Source organism: Culex quinquefasciatus, chromosome 3 (assembly GCF_015732765.1).
Source record: "Culex quinquefasciatus strain JHB chromosome 3, VPISU_Cqui_1.0_pri_paternal, whole genome shotgun sequence".
NCBI lineage: Eukaryota > Metazoa > Arthropoda > Insecta > Diptera > Culicidae > Culex > Culex quinquefasciatus.
The window spans coordinates 165,629,825-165,653,250 of NC_051863.1; the positions used below are offsets into that span (position 1 = coordinate 165,629,825).

At 35.0% G+C, this 23,426-nt stretch overlaps 1 protein-coding gene across 4 annotated transcripts in view; it reads left to right on the forward strand.

Annotated features, from left to right (window-relative positions):
* Positions 1-23,426, forward strand: part of LOC6053906 — a 38,442-nt gene that overhangs the window by 4,188 nt on the left and 10,828 nt on the right. For all 4 annotated transcript variants that reach the window (XM_038259730.1, XM_038259726.1, XM_038259728.1 and 1 more), the window contains exons 3-6: positions 8,134-8,516; positions 18,326-18,405; positions 18,466-18,910; positions 18,979-19,126. In XM_038259730.1, coding sequence (XP_038115658.1) covers positions 8,460-8,516; positions 18,326-18,405; positions 18,466-18,910; positions 18,979-19,126 — 730 coding nt within the window. In that variant the 5' untranslated portion in view covers positions 8,134-8,459. The remainder of the gene's footprint in view (positions 1-8,133; positions 8,517-18,325; positions 18,406-18,465; positions 18,911-18,978; positions 19,127-23,426) is intronic.

Sequence of the window (23,426 nt, forward strand, 5' to 3'; positions counted from 1 at the left end):
CAAAATATTTGAGATCCGGCTCCAAAAAGTGTATAGATTTCACTTAAGTGCTTATAACATGAGATATGGTTGTCAGATCTTCAATCTTTTGGACTCGTTGGAAAGGTATTTTAATGCAAATTTCGTGAAAATTGTGAATAACCTAAATCTTTTAACTGCGCTATGTCGAGAACCACAAAAAAGGACGTATAATCGAATTACGCAGTCTACTTTAGTTGCTTGATTAAGCTTGATCACAAAATTTAATATCAATTCTACACTTCTGCAGTTTTTTTTAAAGGTCCAATAAACCAAATTTCCAGTTTTTTTTCTTTTTGGGTGTTTTTGAAACCGCCTTGAGTTAGGGGTATTAAAAAAACACCAAAAAAGCAAAAACTGAAAATTTGGTTTGTTGGACCTTTTCAAATAAAACTCCAGACTTCTTTTGTGTACGATTGAGGTGAAATTGCCCGTAACAGTCATTTCGGATAATAGAACCTTCAGATAATCGAAAGAGAAAAATAATATTTTTTTGTCTTGTTTTGATCGTTGAACTTAAATGTGACCCCAAAGATGCTCTTAAGTGATTTGTAAAATTTTAAAATGCATTAACATTGCAACAGCCAATCAACCACTCAAATTTAACCAAAATTGAGTTGCAGAACTCTTATTTCTAGAATATTTTTTTTTATTAGGTCTTATAAAAATATGAAACACAATACCTTATAGGACCTTTAAAAAAAACTCTGGTTTTTGCGTTAAAAGTGAAAAATTGAATGTTTTTATTTTTTAATATTTTTTTACATTGATTCGATTATCCGAAGTACTAAGAATCCTTTGTTCGTTGGTACCCTCTTGAAAAAATCGTTTTGCCTTCCTTACCTCAATGAGGAAAGGCTATAAAATCACTCGAAAAATGAACTTCTTTATTCGACCTCGTAGATCCACCTTTACGTATACCTATCGACTCAGAATCAAATTCTGAACAAATGTCTGTTAGGGTGCCCAGAATATGGGACTTTTTTTTCAAAACCTCGCTCCACAAGCTGAATATTGTCCCGATTTTAGGACTCTGGGCCAAATATGAGCAAAATCCGACATCATTTACCCATTGATACTCGGAGGTGAAGTTTGTATGGAAAAAATCGAAAAAATGTATGGAAAGCTCAAGTTTCTTACGGTTTGGTCTGCACGGTGCGCTACTTCCATCCAAATATTCCCAAAAGTGAGATTCTTATTGAAAATATAATGCTCTACAACTTTGTAGAACATAGCAAAGCTGTAAAACTCGTTCCTGAAAAGTTATTAGCGATTTAAAAAAGTCATTTTTGTATGAAAAACATTTTTTTCGCCAACTTTAGGCTCGGGTATCAATGGGTTAATCTCATCCAATTTCGCTCAAAATTTACACATACAGTATGTCAAAAAAGTATTTACACCCCTGGGCACTATGCACATTTTGTGATGAAACATGTAAAAAATTTAAAGTTTGACAAGAACCTAGTACAACGTTTTGTTCAGAAACTCATGCCAAACATTTTGCTACAAAAAGCTCATGAAAAGATGATTTCTATAAAAAGTTATATAACAAATACTATTACGAAAATAAAAAAGGTGCAAAAAAAGTTTGTACACCTTTCGAAAAATTAACATAAATAATGTTATTTGTTGACAAATCACCATAAATCCAGTCTCCCAACTCCAAATAGGCATCCTTGACTGATTAAAAAAATAATTTGGATTGAATATAAAGTTTACTTACTACTTAGTATCAAAGTTTATATAACTCTGGAAATTCTATATAAAACTTATCTAAACTTGATTTTGCAAACTTTTAATTCAACTATATGTCAATATATTACCATAGAATTGCTAAATAAACATTTTGGAGAGGGTATAACACCGTTTTGGGGGTATTTGTATCGATAGAATAGATTTTTCGTTGGAATTTCGTACCAACCCGGAATTACGTCGTAGGAAAATCCGCCGGCATCCGAACCGGTCCACGATTCACAAGTCAACCTATGTGGAATCAGAAAGGGCATAAAATTTCCGATCTTTTGATACCCATACATCCAGGTTTTCTATAAAACCCACGTTTTTAAATACCTGGGCAAAAAGTAAGTTTGATCCACGAGAACAAAAATTACGAAATTTCATACATTTTTGGCAGGTTGCTCAAACGAAACCATAACAACGTTTTTGCTTAGGTATTTAAAAACGTGGGTTTTATAGAAAACCTGGATGTATGGGTATCAAAAGATCGGAAATTTTATGCCCTTTCTGATGCCACATAGGTTGACTTGTGAATTGTGGACCGGTTCAGATGCCGGCGGATTTTCCGACTACGTAATTCCGGGTTTGTACGTAATTCCAACGAAAAATCTATTCTGTCGATACAAATACCCCCAAAACGATGTTATACCCACTCCAAAATGTTTATTTAGCAAGTCTATGGTAATATATTGACATTTATTGGAATTAAAAGTTTGCAAAATTAAGTTTAGATAAGTTTTATATAGAATTTCCAGAGTTATATAAACTTTTATACTAAGTAGTTAGTAAACTTTATATTCAATCCAAATTATTTTTTTAATCAGTCAAGGATGCCTATTTGGAGTTGGGAGACAGGATTTATGGTGATTTGTCAACAAATAACATTATTTATGTTAATTTTTCGAAAGGTGTACAAACTTTTTTGCACCTTTTATTTTCGTAATAGTATTTGTTATATAACTTTTATAGAAATCATCTTTTCATGAGCTTTTTGTAGCAAAACGTTTGGCATGAGTTTCTGAACAAAACGTTGTACTAGGTTCCTGTCAAACTTTAATTTTTTTACATGTTTCATCACAAAATGTGCATATTGCCCAAGGGGTGTAAATACTTTTTTGACATACTGTATGCTTAAAATAACCCAAAAAACCGTTTTCCGCTTGTGGAGCAGGGGGTCATTTTTTCTGGGCACCCTAATGTCTGTGCGTGTGTCTGGATGTGAGTTCGTGCACCGAAAAATATGCACGCGATTATCTCCGGATTGGCTGAACCGATTTCAACCGTTTTGGTCTCATTCGATCCGTCTTGGGGTCCCACAAGACCCTAGTTAATATTATGAAAAAAACGATTTCGAATAAAGTCTGGAAGATTGTAAAAAGGGTGGTCTTTGTAGAGAACCCGTCATGCTATACATTTTTAAAAAGGTATTTAAAAGACCTTTCTAACGAGCATTGAAGATCTGAAAATCCTATCAAAAGTTATAAGCACTTAAGTGTTATTTATGCACTTTTTGGAGGCCGGATCTCAAATATTTTGATGAAAACGTTGTCCGGATCCACCATGCGACCTGTCTTGGTATAGTTAATCAAAAGACCTTTCCAATGAGCCTAAAACGTTGAAGATCTGACAACCCTATCAAAAGTTATAACCACTTAAGTGTTATTTATTAACTTTTTTAGGCCGGATCTCAGATATTTTGATAAAAATAAGTCTTATTTATACTCTTTTTTGAGGCTCTGTAGTTTATTAACTTTATGAATGTAAGGAAGGCACCACCCACCTAAAGGTGGATTAAGCAACGTTTTTGACGAAAGGTTTATCTATAATAGGGCCAAAATACATTCTCTTTCGTGGTTTTGTTACTTTGCTATTTATAGAGCTGTCGTTTTATAAAGGTGTGTAATAACTATTGAAAATGGTACGTTAAGTCCACGCACCCTTCCTCCCCTATTGATTCTGTGAAATGTGACTCGTTCACAAAATCTGTCTCGTGCGATTAACCCAACGCAGTAGGCTTAGCCGCTTATTTTTTTTGCAATACATGTTCGGGATATTCGGACGTACTGCAATCTAATCACAAGTTCTTCCAAAATGCTTTCTTCTGATCTAATTTTTAAGCTTGAATTATAAGCATAAATTTGTTCTTAAGCCAGTTCAAACTTGATTATTATAAACTGTTTGTTATTTTTCACAAATTGCACAAACACAAGTTCTCTCTCCTTCTCTCCTCCTCTCTCTCTCTCCCTCTCCCTCACACTCAATCATGTGACCTTCCCCGGCGGTTCTGGTCTGGTCGTTAGCCGGTCGTCATATACGGGCAACTCGAATTCAAAACATAGTGCCAAAATTTGTCAACATCAGTATCGCCGCCTAGCGTGGATGCCTGAAGTTACTACACTGTAAATTTAAGATATTATACCAGAAAAAGTTGTATAACGCACGTTACAGGTGCCGCTCCCTAATCTGATATTTCTTAAGTGGTATAGTATTTGAAATGACCGTTGCTTCATGATGCATTTTGGTATAGATTTAGAAATCACCGTACATTATGATTTATTTTCATATCCAACGTTTTTCTTTTGGGAGCTTTCTTTAATAAGGTAACGTAGAATGAGGTTGACGATTTATTTAAACTTCACATAAACTTTTAAATTTCAGTTTGGTTGGGAACTGACTAACAGAACGAGGGGGAAGAAAAGAAATTAAAATTCAGTACGTTTTACGTAATAAAAGGACTCTCCCTTTGCGTAAACACGTTTGCGCGGGCATAAACGCAACCGTGAAAATAATGTAAACAATCCGCGCTGTCATATTTAGAAGTAGAAAATCGGGTCGACGTGTAAAGGACGGTTGCAGCTAGATTGTCGAAATGTATCAAAGATACTGTGCGATTAAAGGCTGCACAAATGCCTCCAAGTATTTACCAGCACATTCCTTTTACTCCGTAGACAGACAGTAAAAAAAAAAAGTTGGAACGATGTTTTTGATCGCAAAAAATGTAGATTTGATCAAATTAAGTTCTGCAAAGTTCTAGAATCATCTAGACATCCTAACAAATCACTGGAAAGAAGAAACATCTTGATTGGTTGAGTTATGCCCGAGAACCAGCGAGTTGAAGTTACCGTTCCAACTTTTTTGGGGCCTTGGGCGTTGGAATGATAAAAAAGTGTTAGAATTTGTATCAGACAATCTAACAATCTTTGTTTTATCGAGTGCAATAATCTCAAAACACTTAATATTTAAGTTTATATAGATTTTTTCAACAAACAGGACTATCGACACCCCATCACGAAGATTTCCAAACATTGGGATTTTTTGGACTCAATGAAAAAAAATCTCGAAGAGTTGGAATTCGTTGATTCACACTGTGACAGCTTGGAAGAGGTACTACCATTATTTTGGTTTTAATATTTGAATGATCATAATATATTTCACAATTGTATATCAAAATATAAAATACTTTACAGCTGGAGCACATAAAACCCCTGAAGAAGTCTAGCCGGTCTCCACCCTTTATCAATGGCTGGATTCAAAACATTGTGTGTCTGAAGATGCTCTTTGAAGAACTGTCCGAATCATATGGATTTGACGAACTGGAAACAAGACGCCTTAACCAAGACGAACTCGAGAATTTTTTTGGGTTGTCAAGAATGAGAAACTACAACAACAGTCATCCCGACTGTTCGTTGTTTAAAGCCACGTACCGAGGAATCGTCGTAAATCAGATGCTGGAAACCAAAGGCACAGGAAATTGCGAAGCAGATTCGACACAAACGATAGTTAACGTAGAAGATTTTGGTAAGTTAAAATTGACCAGAAACGCAGATCCACCAGCGAAATTCGATAAAATCTACACCAACTCGCGAATGGAAATTTTCGAGATTCCGCGGGTTCACAATATTGTATATAGTGCTAAGTGGCTTACAGGAGCCATACTACACGATAATTGTAGCAATAACCTCAAACAAACCGGCCAGACATCATCCCTCCTATCTCAGCTGAAACATGAAAATACGACTGAAGTAAGTGATAATTTAGTAAAACACATCTCGATGATTTCCGGTATGTTTGACCAACTTTTCGACAAGTTTTTGGAGGAGAGCACTGAAGGAGTTATGAGGAAAATTGAAAACCAAATTGATTTTAACTACATTGATTCATTTCTCTGTGAAAACTGCTGCGTCGCGCTTACTCATAAGTATATCGTACTGCGAATAAGGTCTAAAATCAAATCCATGAACGAAGAAGCTAAACTCTTGAGGAAAACAAAAAGGAAAGCTAAGAAATCCGCTGAAGTATCGAAAGCTAGGAAGCTGAATATTGAATGACTGTGCTTTTATTCCTTTCCGCAACGCAATTGTTATTGTTTTTATTATTATTATTTTTCTTCACCTGTGATTTTATAAGTTTATATAAGTGCAATACATGGATTGGATTATACAAAAATTAATTCAACTGTTTTGTTTTGTAGAATGTTTAAAAATATACATTGAAAACCCAATAAAATGCAGTTTTATTATAGGAGACATTCTCATATGTTTGGCTTTAACCAGCCAGTTTCGACCTTAATTAATTCTATTCAATTTGCCGATTTCACAGCTTCTTATTAAGCTGTTTATTAATTTATTCAAATAAAACCAAACCTTTCTAGAAGCTTTAATTCAACGTCTAATTATTGATATGTCAAAATAAGGTGGACGATGGAATTACATGCTATTCCGCTATGAATTCATAAAATTATCAAAATAAATGTGCAATATTATCCTAGAAAAAACAAGCCGACATACGATGGTTGTACTGTAAACTGTTTACAAACATTATACACACCAAATTCTGATGTTCGTTTTCAGTAAATAAGTTTACTGGAAATTTTCAGTAATCCTATTTTTACTGAAATTCAGCATTAGTCTTTTGGAATTACTGAAAATCAGTAAACCGTATCAAATTTACTGAAAATCAGTAACATTGCTGCCAGTCTATTTATGTTTCTGACATTTGCTCTGCCAGTCTTTTTGGTCGCCATTTTAGTTTGTTCTCGAAGCGTGCCGTTGTAAGTTGAGATTTTATCCGCGTCCCCGGGGTAGGAAACCTGCCCGTTCAATCCGGAAAATCCCCGGTGGTTCAAAATCCACGGTCAGCACTGGCTGCGGGTAGGACAAAGATCGTTTTTTTATTTTTCCCTAGAGTTCTGTAACAAAATTATGCGGGACCCAAAAATGGCAATTTTTGACCCAGAGACCCACTGGAATATCTCCGACCACCGGAACATTTCCAGGTTCTGCGGGTCATTTTCGGATAAAAGGACATTCTAACGAGTTCAACTAATAAATAAGTATGACCGTTTATGGCCGTTTTAGTGATTCCAGTTTCACCCAGGCCTATACGGATTAACTGAAGACACAGTTCAGTTTGACAGTAAAGAATTACTGAAAATTCAGTATTGTTTGACAATTCGTGCTTACTGAAAATTCAGTTCACTTTGACAGCTTATAATTACTGAAAATTCAGTTTTATTTGACAGTTCTTCGATTGCTGAAAATTCAGCTTTTCTTACGTCATTTTGACATTTTCAAACTTACTGAAAATCCAGTTTACCATCTGTCATCCTGATTGGTTTCAGGAAACTGAAGTTTCAGCAATTTACTATTTACTGAAAAACTTGCTGAAGATTCAGTAGTGCAGATTTCAGTAAATTTTTACTGAAATTCAGTGAAAGAAAGTTGCTGTGTACGAGGTGTTTTTGACGTTATACCACTGTGGCGTACACGGTCAGCAGCGAACGGGCAAAACAGGCAAAAAATGAGAAACCAAAGGAAGACCAAGAAAAAAAATCGCTTTTGTTCGAGCTTGCCTCTATATGCGGTCGTACAGCAGAAAACACATTCACCAACTTCTCTACTGTCGTTTCGAAGATGATGTTCGTCCATGACGTGCCAGCACCAGCAGCTCTCTGAATGGACACCGTTTATCGTGAATGATTGGCCAAAGGTGTGACGTCACGTCACGTCTTCAAGTGGGGCCCCGGGGTTGATTTCCCTGTGTAGTAGTAGTGTGTGGCCCGACTGGGTAGTATTTCTGTAATTTCATTCTTGACTTCTGGTTCGATTTTTTAAAATAAGCCTCAAAGGCATTCCTCCACTGCTAGGTATCTATCTGCTGTATACTTACTCGCTGTTGCGCTGCTGTGACTCTCTTTTGCTCTCGTTCGTAGTGTTTTGCTTGCTAGCTTTGCCCAGACGATTAATTTCCCGTGCGTGCGTGCGTGCGTGTTGAATGTCTGGCCACGGCCAGCGTGTAGAGATCGAAGTTTTGCTCTGTTTAGAAGCGATTCCTTAAATACTAACCAGTTGTCTTTTTTTCTCTTTCTCTCCATTTCAGTGCTGTGCTATCACCGTCAACGTGTGTTATATTGCAGAAAATTACAATTTAAACCTAGTTATATCACCGCGTGCGCGCCAGAAAGGAAGAGGGGAATTCATAATTCAAAAGTGTTTCAAGTTGATATCGATAAAATAAAACCAGTGTGTACAGGATATTAATCACCAAACGCAAACGCAGGACCATCTGGACAACGAGAGTTGGCCGCAAGCCACACCGTCCCGCGACGACTAAGCTGTAGTGTTCTAGAATACCGCGTAGCCCATCACCCGACTAGACCGGCATCAGACTAGGAGCAGGAGAGGCAGCAGAGGAACACCGCCGTCATGTTTTGGGACAGTGCAAACTCGTTGTCCAATATAGACGGGTTGCTAACGAAAGAGGTGAGTAATCGTCCGCGGACGAAGGCGACAACGACGACGACGATGACATCGGGACACTACTAGCTGGCTGGGTGGTTCTGGTAGTAGTTGCACATTTACAGTGTTTAGATTTGTGTTTTGTTTTGTGTGAGGAGATAGATTGGTGGTGCAGTTTGGTGTAATCGAAGCCGGTTTATTGGTATTGGGCGATCGGAAGAATGCGATGAAGGTCAGCCAGGCGTTGTGGGTTCTGAGCAATATAAACTGATATTAACAAAATACTTCGACTTGAAAAAATGATGCCCAAAATACGAAACATAGACAAATGTCTAAGCCGTTGACTGTTGTTTGAAGTATATAAACTTTGCTTTTTACAAATTACAACTTGACAAAATTTTATGTTGGTGCAATTCCAGCCCAGAACAAAACAATTTAAGCTACTTTTTTCTCGATCCTTTCCGCTTTAACTGAAACTTTGTAGACTGTTCTCCTACGCTTATATAAGCCAGTTCTGTGTATTTGGAGCCAGTTGCATTAGATAATGAAATTTGAGAAGGGCGTAAGTGTTTCAAATATTTTTGTTTACCGTAATTTATATATTGCTGTGTCTCGAAAAGACTCACGAAAAATTCAGATCGAGCACCTCTCCAAAAAAAAAATACGAAAATCTTTTACTAAACTATTTTTGTGCTCTAAACGTCAAATTTTTCAAAAAAACGAACGCGGGAATTGATTTTCCAGACAATTTTACATAAAAGTCTTCATATCGATCATTGTCCTAAGCCCAATCCTCGTAAAGTTACAGCGGTTTTAAAAATAAAAAAAAAATGTTGAAAGAAAGTTTTAGCCATTTTTTGGCAATTTCTATATGTGAGACCAGAAAGCCCGTCCAATTTCCTATAAGTTTCCCTTTGACAGCATTTCAATTCGAAGTATGGGCTTACAGATATAAGCTAATTCATATGAATTGTTCCTGAAAACAGAATTTTCACGTTTAGAGCACTTAAAAAAAGTTTTTATAAATGGTTTTTGTATTTTTTAGGAGAGTTGCTCCATCCTACATTTTTCGTGAGTCTTTTTGTGACATCTTAAGCTATCATTATTTTGCGCAATTCCAATTAGGCTGGTACAAATATTTTTAAAAGTTTTTGTCACCCCCCCCTTTAAAATTGGCCCGAAAAATCAGGGGGCAAAAAAAATATTTTTACAATAAGCTAAAAAATTTCAATGAAAATTCAAGTGCAACCAGCTGAAATCAAATTAAAATACATTCTTCTGCGTTTAAAATCATTTTTAGCATGTTTGGGTTTATTAAAAAATCTTAAGATTTTTTGAAAATTTTCGATGCAAAATCTTTTTTTTCGATACAATTTTTGTTTTTGTCAGTTCTTAGATTTTTTGAAAACTAATGATTGCAAAACAACTGAACTAGTGTAAAATGCATTTTTAAAACACTTTTTTCATTTAAATGTGAAGACTATGGCTTGTTATTTAAATTTTTATATTTTTTTATTTTTTTGCCCCCCCCTTGACCTCGGCCAGGGCCGAGGGACAAAAACTTTTTTAAAGATTTGCATCGGCCTTATTTGATTGAATTATTTTTTTTTCTAGAGTTTTTTTTACATCAATACCTGGGATTGAATAAAGGGGCTCAAAAGCGGAATCGTTTTTTTTTATGTCAAGGCGGAACCATTTTACTGTTCGCTAATTTAAAAAAAAAACGAAATCTTGTGACCATCCTACATGCATTTTTTGCAGTGTTGTAAATGAGTGATAAAAAAAACTATTATTTTATGAGTCCTGCATCAAAACATTACAAGGTGCACGGCGTGTTTTCTAGAACAATACAACCTTACCAGGAAAAAAATAGTCATCGTTACTTTCAAATGGGTCTTATAGGAAATTTTCTCGGCTTTCCAATGCTTCTAAGAGCGAAATGTTTCATCGAGAAATTTCTGAGATATCTTAATTTTTGTTTTTGTTTAAAATCCTTAATAATTTATTGAAAACTTTTTAAAAACAGTTCAGAAAACTAGTCAAATGTTGTGTTTTATGTGTCTTTTACTCATAACGCTAAATATTTTTAAAATTATATTTGTGGAATTTATTCAGTACACTTATCCCACATATTCGGAACACCCACAAATTCGGAACACTTTCGTGGTAATTTGTCAATAACATGCCAAATGCAGCTTTTGTGTCGACCCTACTATTTTTAGGACCTTCATTTGGACATTCTCTTGCTATTTCACTAGTAAAAGTAGTACTTTTTGAACAAAACACTTCATTTCAAGACTATTTTATTCAGAGCAGCAAAATTCTGCCTCCAAATTTCCTGTTCCATGATTGTGGGATGTTATTGTGCCTCCCACAATTCTGGAACACCTGAATTCAACTGATATTTTTACAAAAAAAAAGTTATCAGACCATTCATAAAACATAACTAAGCTTGAGTTTCGTTGGTTTCAGTGCGTGAAGTCATTATTTTATAAAAATTGTGTGCTCCTGGGGAGAACCAATGTTTGTTTACATCCGTAAGAAAAAAGTGTTCCGAATTTGTGGATTTCAAGGGTCAAAGTAATTCTTCAAAAACTTGATATAAAAGTTAAAATTTGCAGTTGTTCGATACAGCATTCGAAAGATCGCAAGAAAAGCTTTCAAATTAAGGTAAAAGCGAATCATTAAGTTCAATTATCAATTTTCTATGATTTTCTGAACATTGGCCCATCTGTAAACTGTTCCGAATATGTGGGATGACTGTAATTAGAAATATAAAACCGTATTAAAAAGAAATTTTTACTACAATTAAATAGATTATTCATAATTATTGTGAAAATTGCTAGTCTGCTCTGATTTTGCTGATACTAAAATTTTTTTCGCAGATGTAAGATTTTTATTGCATTTTTATAAATAAATATTATATTTCCTTTGTTAATGGAAATATCACCAGGATTTAACCAATAACCAGAAACATAGGTACAAAACATGATTTAAAATCGGAAATGTACTACAAACTACTGTTGCATGCTTCAAAAGTCATATTTTGATAGGTATAAAGTAAAAATATATAAAGTAAATATATATATATCATTAAAATTTTGTGTTTCAACTGAAAATGTTGAAAACAGCTTCATAAACTTTTTTTTGGGTGAAACAAAAACAAAATATGGATTTTATCAAAAAATCAAACAGAAGCCTCCATTACAATCTATTTGAAAAAAAAAAAAATCAAGATACTTGTAAAACGTTTTTTAAAACAGATAAGACTTCTATAACATTGCTAATTACTTGATCATTTCATAAAAAAAAACTAAAAAAAACCTTTCATACTTATAAAATGTATTTCTCCTGAAACTCTACACAGTAATTTGTAGTTCAATTTCAAGTAAATAACATGTTTTGGTATCCATGCAACTGGATAATGTTTGGTTAAGGAAATATGATATTTATTCATAAAAATCTAATTACCCTTAACAATCTCAAACCTGCAAAAATTTCGATTGTTTCAGCTAAATCCAAGCTAAATCAGAGCAGACGACTGATATTTGTACACACAAATTTTGTAATAATCTATTAATTCTTGTAAACATATATTTAAATACGGTTTTCTGATTTTAATTTCTGAATTAATCCCGCATATTCAGAAACTCAATTAAAACTTTTTTTTTTAATATTTAGCAATTTTCTACCTTTTACAAAGTTGTTTCTTTTATAATTTTGCACTTTTTGATGAGTTAATGACATATAAAACACTTCATTAGACAAGTTTCCCAAACTGTTATTAAAAAGTATCCAATAAATGGTGAAGGATTTCAAAACAAAAAAACCTAAAATAAAGATATCTCAGAAATTTCTCGATGAAACATTTCGCTCTTAGAAGCATTGGAAAGCTGAGAAAATTTCCTTTAAGACACATTTGAAAGTAGCGATGACTATTTTTTCTCCTTAAAGTTGCCCAAAAAACACACTGTGGGTGTAGTGACCGTCACTATAACTTGTGAGTTCTCTTATTTTATCTCGTAATTGCCCCGGCCCCATAAACTATGAACAATATTTGCAACGGCCTTATATTTTTTAAATTAAAAAAAATTAAAATTTTAAATTATTTAAGAATTTTTATAAATGTTAACTTAGAAAAAATATTTTTTTTTTAATTTTTTTTAAATCTTTTAATCATTTAAAACTTAATTAGATTTTTGTATTTTTTTAATTTTTAAAGATTTTCTTTATTTTTTTAATTTTTGAATTTCTTATTTTTTCAATTTTTTATTTTTTTATATTTTGTTTTATTTTAGAATTTTAGTTTTTTTTTTTTTTTTTTTTTTTTTTTTGCAGGCCAAGGATTGATACCTAAGAGCATGCAATGGCCCTGACCTTGTTGCGTGCTCTTCGGTTGACGTCCACGTAAGGAACAACTACATCCGTAGTTCTGTTAGATCATCCGAATTATCTTGATCAGAACAGTATAGCTCTGGTTCTTTACGAGTGTCCTATTTTCTTACCTCCACGTTGGCTTGGTTTTCATGATGACCTAGCTGGTGGCCTGTGGAAACGGATCGTAAACCTTTGACCACCGCGGGTCAGAGTCGATACGGCTAAAAGAAAGGGGCGCAACAATGTGGGAAAGGGAAGTAATTTGTGATTGTAGACGGTATTGTTTTGATTCGCAGTATGTTGAGTCAACTGCTGTGGATGTACCTGTAACATCGCACAACGGGGTTTTTCCTCTCTTCATTCACAGCTACCACCTATCTCCTATTTTTATTTTGCTCTTCTGATTCCCAATTCTTCACTGATTCTTCTATTTAATATCCAACATTTGATTTTAATTTTACTAACATTTGATTCTCTTATCTCTCAAAGCTTTTCCACTCTTTTCTATCAATTGACAACAAACTTTTTTTTTTCCTTAGAAATATACTTTTCTTGAATGTACTGTATATCAGGTCTATTTATCATTTGTCTAATCTTTTTTGATTTCATTGCGAATTTATTTAATAATTCTTTATCTGTCCTATAAATTATCATAACTATAATCTAAGCTTGTTTTGTATCTCTATTTATTAACTATTGTCTAATTTTACATCTAATACATCTAGCTTCTCATTTTTATTCTTCAAAATACGCTCATCATTCTCTTACTATTGATACTTGATTTTTATAAAATAAATTCTCTTTTACTGTCAATTGTTTTCAATCTTTACCCTTTTTTTAAAACAAGTGAGGTTTGAGCCCTTACTCAATTTATGGAATGGTTAAAGGATTAACACAAATATTATTATTGTATTTTTGGTAAACTTTTATAACATGCTTAGGACCAAAAATTGTAACAAAACACCGCGACAAAAGAAATAGCAACAGATAAACAGACTCAACAATAGGGAAGATTTCAGGAGAAAACAAAACACAGTAAATAACAATAAGTTTTGAATTCAAACTAAAAATAAAACAGTTTTTGCTTTAATGAAAGTTGATAGGCACACTATAAATGGTTAGGCGTTTATACTTACATCAAACCCTACGTAATGTACCACCCCCGGCCGAGTTAAAATGCGTAACCGGAAAGAAGGTGTGCATGCCTGGCACGAACACTCAAAGCGTGTTCTAGCGTGCTGCTCGTACTGACTCAGAGCAAGGGTGAGATGTAGGTGTAAGGGCAGTGCGTGTTCGTCGGGAACCTAGTGCATAAGATCGGTCAAGGCCCGTTCTTACACTGAAAATTGCGAATTGCGAATTGCGAATTGCGAATTTTAGAATTTTAGAATTTTGCCAAATTTTGTATTTTTTTTTAATTTTTTCTGATTTTTAATTTTTTTCCGTGCTTGATTCGATTTTTCCGTGCATAATTGCATTTGATGCGGTAGCAAACAGGCTGAATACCCGGTAGCAAAGTACAATTCCGAAGAACTGAGAGCAAATTGGCTGCCGCAACAGGTACCACGGTGGGGTTGACGTCGTATGCAAATTTGATTTGCTTCGTTGTTTGCCACCAGCGCTGGAGATGCACTAACAAGAGCATTCTCTTGCTAAGACTCCTTCTTTTTTCCTCGTTCGTGAACATTCGCCGACGTTTTTTTTGTTTTCTTATAAACTTTCAATGGAAGAACGCAAGAGGCGAATTAGAAACCGCATTACGTCTCGTTAAATTACGTTGAGAAAAGTGATTTTGAATATTGGTATGAGAGAGAAAAATAAAATGTCACACATTGCTCAGGAAAGGCTATAAAATCACAAAGAGACGAGTTGTTCCCCTTAATTCCTCTATTGGTCTGGATTATCTTTTATATGTGGGTTATTCCAGATCCAGATTTTGGACTCGACCTTCACCGGTTTGGACCAAACTTGGAGGAAACGTTCATCTATCGATAGTTAACAAAATCCCAAGCTTGGTGCTTATTGGACCATCCCTGTATTTTTGGCACCACACTCTTTTTGGCGATTTTCAAAAAAACTTTTTTTCTTCTAATCATAACTTTGCGAATACTTAAGCAAAAGACTTTCTACAGGTTGCATTTTATAGAAGATTGTTCAAGAAATTCGATAAAAATAAAAATTTTACCCTTAAATGCCCAATAATATTATAGTTTAACGTTTAAAGTATTAAAATTCAGTTTTGACCAATTCCATATATTTTTAATTGTTTTATTTTTTAACCATCGTGTTCCCCGAACAATTTTACATAATAATCACGCTGTATCTCGCCAATAGATCATTTTAGTTTGTGTTCTACATTGATTATTATGTAAAATTTCAGGGGAATACGATGGAGATAAAATAAATCAAATAAAAAGGTAAGGAATTGGTCAAAACTGAATTTTAATTCTTAAAACGTTGAAATATAATATTAGTGGGCATTTAAGGGTCAAAATTTTATTTTTATCGAATTCTTTTGACAATTTTCTATATAATGCAACCTGTACAAAGTCTTCTGCTCAAATAGTTGCTAAGTTATGAATAAAAGAAAAAAAAGTTATTAGAAAATCGTCAAAAAAGAGGATGGTGCCAAAAATAGAGGGATGGTTCAATTAGATTTTTGTTAACTATCAACAGATGAACGTTCCCTCCAAGTTTGATCCAAATCGGTGAAGGTCGAGTCCAAAAGTGTACTCAGTTGACCTGGAATGCCCCATGTACATGATTTTCGGTGGCTATATCTTGAAAACGGAGCACTTTATCAAAAAATTTGTAGAGTACTTTTCGATTGTAAATTCAATTTTACATTAAAAAATTACGTCAAATTTGCTGTTGCATGATTTTTTTTTCCAAAAATCACTATTTTTTCAAAAATCACTATTTTTTTCAAAAATTTATAACTCGGCGGCAGATTTTTTGACCCATGGCTCAAAAGTTGTGGGTTTTTGTCCCCTAAAACATGTCAAAAAATCTCGAAAATAGAAAAAATACGTATTTTGGAAAATTAAATTTTTGGTGAAAAAAAAGTTTATTAAAAAATTTCCGTGTGCCATTTTATTTCTGAATAGACCTCAACAATACCTACCACTTTGCCGAAGACACCAAATTGATCAGAAAATGTACTCCAAAGTTACAGCTGTTGGAATATTTACGTACCATTTTTGTATGAACAGCAGCCAAAAAAAAAAAAAAAAGAAAGACTTGTATGGGTGAACCAACAACACAAAATAGCTTATTTAGTCATAGGGAAGACCCCACAAAGTTTGAGCCAAATAAAAAAAATCAAAAAATAAAAATTGTCGAAATCGGCCGAAATCTTTTTTGTATGGAGCGTGTACAATCGCAATCCATTATGCGTAGGACAGCAGTACGGGAGGTGGGGGTAAAACAATATCTAATGATATTGTATTGTTAGTCTGAGCCACTTTTTGCAAAACAAATAAGCAAACAAATAAGGGATGAATGATGAAGATAAGGTCTTTAAGGTCTTTAACCAAGGAAGTTTTTGTCTTTTTATTCCAAAATTGACAAACATACGGACCCAATCCTGCAACAATTTTATTGTAAAAATAGGCAAATTTTGTTGTACAGTCGACTCTCTGGCTGTCGATCTTCTCGATATTAATAATTCTCCATCTATCGATGAATTCTTCAGTCCCTTCAATCTGCATACTTCAATTATCTTCATTCCTCGATATTTTCTCTTGCTTGAAGGATCTCTTCCTCGACGGTCCCTTGGGTTCTGTTTGCTTTAAAAATCTCTTCCGGTTGTCAATAATTTCACTTTCTCATGGCTTGCATAGACATTTCTCTTGGCGAAACGAAGCTTTGAAGGGTGTTTGACATTAGTTTGTTTTTGTTTGATGGACGTTGCCATGATTCTCTCCCATGGCTGGGTATCAAGAAAAAAATATTTCAATTGAGTCTTCATTTTGCATCGTTCTGTAAACTTCCTGGACGGTCCCTTGGATATTGACAACCAGAGAGTCGACTGTAAAACGTTTAGTAGACAGTACTTTAGGGGATGAATGAAAAAAGTTATCGATAGTTCCCGTATTCTAAAATACTAAAATATCTGTAACAATAATCTTGGTGCAAAAGCTCTGGTTGATGTGCACCGTTAATAGTATCTGATACAAATATCAGGTTTTTATTAATGTGTTATCTACACTACCTAAGTTGCTAAAAACAGTTGCCGTCTGTCATTTTTTTAAAATTCAATAAAAAGTAAAGAAAAGTTTATTTTAAAGAAACCAATTAAGGTAATATCTATGAAAGAGAAGTCCAATTGAAATGTGTACTAAATTTGAGTTGAAAATAACGATTTATTTTGCATTTAAATAAGTTTTTACCTTAGGATGGGTTGCCGTCTTACCACAATCTCCCGTATAGCATGACTCATATTTGCTAGCATCTCATCGTGCATGGTGCTATCGTCTATTACTACACAAGAGAATTGAAAAGTATGCATACACACAGGTGGCGCACCATATCTTTTACCGCGAGCCGTGCCAACAATTTGCCTGCCGCAAAGATCGGCATCCGATCGCGCTTGGGCCAAAGGCAATAAATCAAGCAAGCTGAAATCTATTTCGCACCATCAACCGCTCACCGAGAATTGCTTTAGACCGGCAAAACATCACCCACACACCGGCCAGTCAAGATAAGAAAGCTTTTTTTTAGTCTACTTGAACTAAGTACAACAACAGGTGATAAGAAGAGTGCATCCATGACGCCTTGTAATGAGAGGTGGTTGTAGGGGGGTTCTAAGACTTTAAACAAAACTCACCAACTATTGTGGAGGTTCTGGACCGTCCAGAAGCCATTAGGCGTTGATTCGCAGTGTTAAGCCAGCTGAAACCGGCAAACACGTAAGCGTCGGGAGTCGCGTACCTCACTCATACACATTATGGGTTATGTCTGAAATTTCGGTCACGGTTCGAGGGACGACATTGGCATGTTTTGGTTTGGATATCGATACACCAACTCTGCTAGTGTTGAGCGTTACGCAGATGTTTTAGGGTGAAGGGATTTATTTAGGGTCGCGCGTCAAGTGCGCCAATTGTGGTGGCAATCACACCAGCAACTACCGGGGATGTGACGCATGGAAATTGAAACTTTAAGGAATAGCGTACAAGAAACCTTTCTCAACGAAGCATCAGAAAGAACTCCTCTCTGTTCGTAAAGTGTTTTGCTGTGCGATAAACCGTGACCTCAGCCCAGACCACCGCTCGCTCGCCCGCGTCGTTGAAAGTCGTCGTCAGATCTTCCCGGAAGACGTGTGTGTAGTAGGGAGGGGGTGAACACCTTTTCGAAACTTACACGCTTGGTTGCGCCCTCTTCAAACTGTCTGTGACTTATGTTACCGGGCCCTTCGTATGAATCATAACTGATTGTTGCCTTTTGTTTCTTCGCAGGGACTCAAGCTCAAAGATGTGCTGGAATATGAGGACGTGCTGCAGGAATGCAAATCACAAAACACAAAACTGCTCCAATAGTAAGTTGATACCTTGTTCTTACTAGTGGTGTTGGTTTAACTGTCTTCTTTCGTTCGTAGCTTAAACCGCACGGAAGTGTTCGACGAGCTGATAGACTTGGTCATCCAGGAGCCACCGGAGGACCTCGAGGACCAGGTGCGCTTCCTGCACTCGAACATGGCGTGCGAGATCCTGACCAGCGACGTGCCCTCGTTCAAGACCCACCTGGTCGAGAACCAGAACTTTCTGAACAAACTGTACAGCTTCCTGCACCGGGATCCGCCGCTCAATCCGCTGCTGACGTCGTTCTTCTGCAAAACGTTTGGGATGCTCATATCAAAACGTAACGAACAAGATTATTTCTCTTATAAGTCAGTGTGCCTACAAGTATTAGAGTTTATCAAGTCTAGAAAAGGTTTCCTTACCACGATGCTGAAGCACTTTGGCAACCAGGTCATCACCGACCTGCTGCTCTGCTACATCACCGATATCGAAGACGCCGAGCTCAAGTCGGAGCTGTTGGAGGTAGGTTCGATCGAGAACTTGCGGATAATACAGAATACTCACAGCGTTTCTTCTCCCTTTTTCCACAGTGGCTTAACGAGCAAAACCTGATTGCCGCAATCATCAACCTGCTAAAGTTACCAGGCGAAACGCAGAAACACAACAATGTCGCACAATTTTTAATCGAACTTATCAAGATAGGCAGATGCAAACGACAGAACGAGAGACAAGACAAAGGTAAGAGCAACGCCCCTTCTCCTTCCACCACTCAAAGAGAGTCCTTTTTGTTTCATGTAGGTATTGATGAGTGTGTGGCTTTTTTAGAACCTTTATCACTGTTGCTATCCTTGTGCAATTTGTACCATAACCATTGTGTGTGAGTGTGTTATATGTGTCAATAAATATCCTAAAACGACCCAGGAGACAACATAACACACACACAAACATTCATTTTCACATCTTAAAATTGATACAAAATTCAAAATTTAGATTCCCACCAAAAAAACATTACATCAATTTGGATACTCTTTTCCCTTTTCTCTTTCTTTTCCCTCGGTCTGAATCAATAAATAAACAAAAAAAACTCACCAAATCGCGCCAACAAACCACTACCCTAAATCAATCAAAAATCGCTCAAACGAAAAAAAACCGCCACTTTCGCCTCCAAAGGCAGCAGCTACAAGCTGCACTCGACCTGCAAACGGATCGACAGTTTCAAGTCGAAAATTCTGCCCGCGGAGTTGAAGAAAACCGCACTTTTCAACTTTAACCTTAGCGACACCATTCCGACCATTCTCGGCAAGATCTCCTCCCACTTTCAAGGTAAATCCTGGCGGCTGTTGATTTCTGCTCTCTCTCTGCTCTGCTCTTCTTTCGTCTTCTTCATTGTTTTGTTCGTTCTTTCTTGTGTTTTTGTTTTGTTAGTGGCTGCGTACGAGCGTAACTCGTGACGTGTGTATCGTTGTAAGCTCGAGTTGTTTCTTTTTATAATTTTTACTTTATTTTTGTTTTGCTCTTTTTCTCATTTTTCAAACTAGGAAATTGGCAGAATATTGCGATTTTTTGTTGTTGTACTGTATAAGCTCCTCCCATTTTAAGATGAACATAGTAGGCTCCTCCTACTGCAGAACGGAAAGATTAGGCTCCTCCCATCCCCTCCCAAATTACATTACTTGCTGTACTATGCTGATCGCTAACTGGGCTGATCGGAAAATGACGAGGAGAACAGCGATGCATTATATTTTGTTAACAAAAAATATAAATTTAAGGAACTCAAAAATATTTCCAGAGCATTAACAGTATAACGTTTAAATACCCTTTGAATATTTTATTTCAATTTATTAATAATAAAAATTAACAATTATTTGTTAAAAATCATTGCTACATCTACTGACCCCTCGTTTATTTTGCTTGGTTATGTTTGGCACCCAATTGGTCTCTCATCACATTTTAAACACACTTCTTACTGAGCTATTTTAGTCTTATCTTTGTACTCGTTAGACTTGCCATACAAATTTGCGGGCTGGTAGTACAAAATGGGCATGTTATTTTAAAATCTGTACCTTGAAAAGGAATCAAAAAAAAAATCAAATTATTCGCTCTATACCATTGCCTTGGCGTTCTCGATTGCGAGATTCCTACTCGAAGCTAGGTGTCCGCAGGCTTGATTGTTTAGGCAATTGCAAACCTCTTTTTACGCCTAAGCTTCCATCCACTCCGGGATTTAAACTGTCGACCTTTGGATTGTTGGTCCAACTGCCTCCCATCGACCGAGATAGGACCCAGGGAGACGACTCCTACACCTGTACTGAGCTAACGACCTAACTTCTAGGTTAGACCGGGGCCAACATTTACTTCCCCGCCTGACAAGGGCAATCAATTTTTTTTTTCAGCAGTCTTCTTATGATATTTGCAATGAACTTATAACTAAAAGTTAAATAAAAATACGTTTACGTCTGCTTTTTAACTGGGCGCTCCTACGAACGTCAAAAAACAAAAACAAAGCAAACTGGTCGAAGGGCCAGTGTATGCAAAAATTAATATCAACAAACAAAAAATATTTTTAAGTTTTCATGAAATTTCATGTCGCATTCGAAATTTAACTAAAGGGTACGATCTGAAATTATTTTTGAGCTGAATTAATTTTTTGTCAAAAATAAATATAATCCATCGATGTTCCCCCCGTCAGTCTTTAGTCGGCTCAGTAAGCGAGCAGCCAAGTTTCCGAACAAGTACTGTACCACAGTTATGCATTTTTGAAACATGTTGATTTTTGGACAATACCGATTTTCCTACAACGTTTTAAAATACATTATATAAAATTTGTAAAAATTTGCGTTTTTATAAAAAATGGGATAATGTTGCCAAAAAGTTCCCAGAAAGTTCTTCAGTGCCAGAAAGTTCTGAGACTCGCCAAAACGCAAAAAATAATAATTGTGAAATAGTAGGGAATTTGCGAATTTTTTAAATAAAAAAAACGGTAAAGTCTGGAATCACGAGCATACTCGTTTTGAGCATTTAACAATAAATTTAAGTTCACTATTTTTATCCATAAATTTTGATTTTGTTGATTTGATTTTTTAATCAATTGATTGGAAGCTTTTTTTTATACAAATTATTGGGAAAATTTCGTTTTCTGTATTTCATTGTTAACTTTTTTTTAATAAAGAAAATGACATTCAAAAACCTGTTTAGTTTAAAAAGAATCAACTAACTGATGTATTTTTCAGTTCGTTGATTGAAGTAACGTAAGGCCTTTGCAAATATTTTTTTAAGTTTATGTCCCTCGACCACAGAGTAAGATCATTGCCTCTGGTCAAAGTCGAAGGGGGCAAAAAAAAGTGAAAATTAAAATTATAAGCTATGGTTTTAACACTTGAATGAAAAATACAATTTAAACCTGCCAACTGTTTTGCAATCATAGGTTTTCAAAAAATATAAGTATTGACGAAATTCTTTTTTGCCGGAAAAAAACTGTTTCAGCGGAATTAAGAAAAAATTCAAATTATTTTTGAATGTTACCTGTAGGAATAGGCATTTCAATTTTTTTCAGTTGATTTGACTTCTATTACCATTAAAATATTGAAGTTGTTTGAAAAACATTTTTATTTGCTCCCTGATTTTTCGGAACGATTTAGGGGGAACAACCTTAGAAAAATATTTGCAAAACGGACCAACAAATATTTTTTGATAAAGAATTTCACATCTGGCCCGCAAGAGAGCGTTCTTTTATTACATATCACAAAAAAATGATTTTTAGACCACCTCTTCCTTCGTAACAATTTTTTTACACATTTTTATTCGTCGGAAAAACTTGTCTGCCAAATGAAATATAACCATTTCTCGTATTCAATGTATTCTTAAGACAATTTTTTTTTTTTTGATTTTTGGAAATATATATAATATGTATATTACAAATATTGAAATTGAAATAAATAAATAAAATAGATTCAATACGTTTTTAAATTGAATGAATTTTAAAGAATTGTCTAAAAATCTAAATATATCGCATAAAGTTAGAGGTAAAGTTTTTATTGGACTGGAACTTTCATGGAAATAAAACTGAAAACATTGAAACACTCACGAAATTGTAAATCAGCATAGATTTTTCGAATTAAATTTCAAATTTAAAAAGAAAACATGATACAAATGTTGTTTTGCATGAACTCTGCGATATTTGATTGTTTTTTGAAAAAAATAGCTGCCATCAAGCGTTTCATGATAAAAAAATAATGATAAACTGTAGAATTAAGTTAAATTTTAAACTATCTAAATTTAAAGCCAGATTTTTCTAAAAATGATTGCCAAATAGTATCAATAAATATATTTACATAAATACACTTATGCTACTATAAAAAAATTGCAAAATATCAATCAATCTATGTTTTGCCTTCCTCACTGAGGTAAGGCTATAATCCTGCTCTAAAATTGAACTTTTTATTTAAAGCTCGAAAACCCACCTTGATGTATACATATCGACTCAGAATCGAAAACTGAACAAATGTCTGTGTGTATGTGTGTGTGTATGTGTGTGTATGTGTGTGGGTATGTGTGTGTGTATGTGTGTGTGTATGTGACCAATAATGTCACTCAGTTTTCTCAGCACTGGCTGAACCGATTTTGACCAAACCAGTCGCATTCGACTTGGTTTAGGGTCCCATATGGTGCTATTGAATTGTTTGAAGTTTCGATAAGTAGTTCAAAAGTTATGTATAAAAATGTGTTTTCGCATATTTTCGGAAGATAAATAAATGGCAGTAAACTGAACCAAACATCATCATGTTATACATCGTTAGTTAGGTAATTGAAAGACCTTTCTAACGAGTCCACAACATTGAAGATCTGGCAACCCTGTCTCGAGTTCTGACCACTTAAGTGATATTTATGTACTTTTTTGTAACCGGATCTCACTTAAATGTATGTAAACAATGTCCGGATCCATCATCCGACCCATCGTTGGTTACATAATCGAAAGACCTTTCCAACGAGTCTTAAAAATTGAAGATCTGGCAACCCTGTCTCGAGTTCTGACCACTTA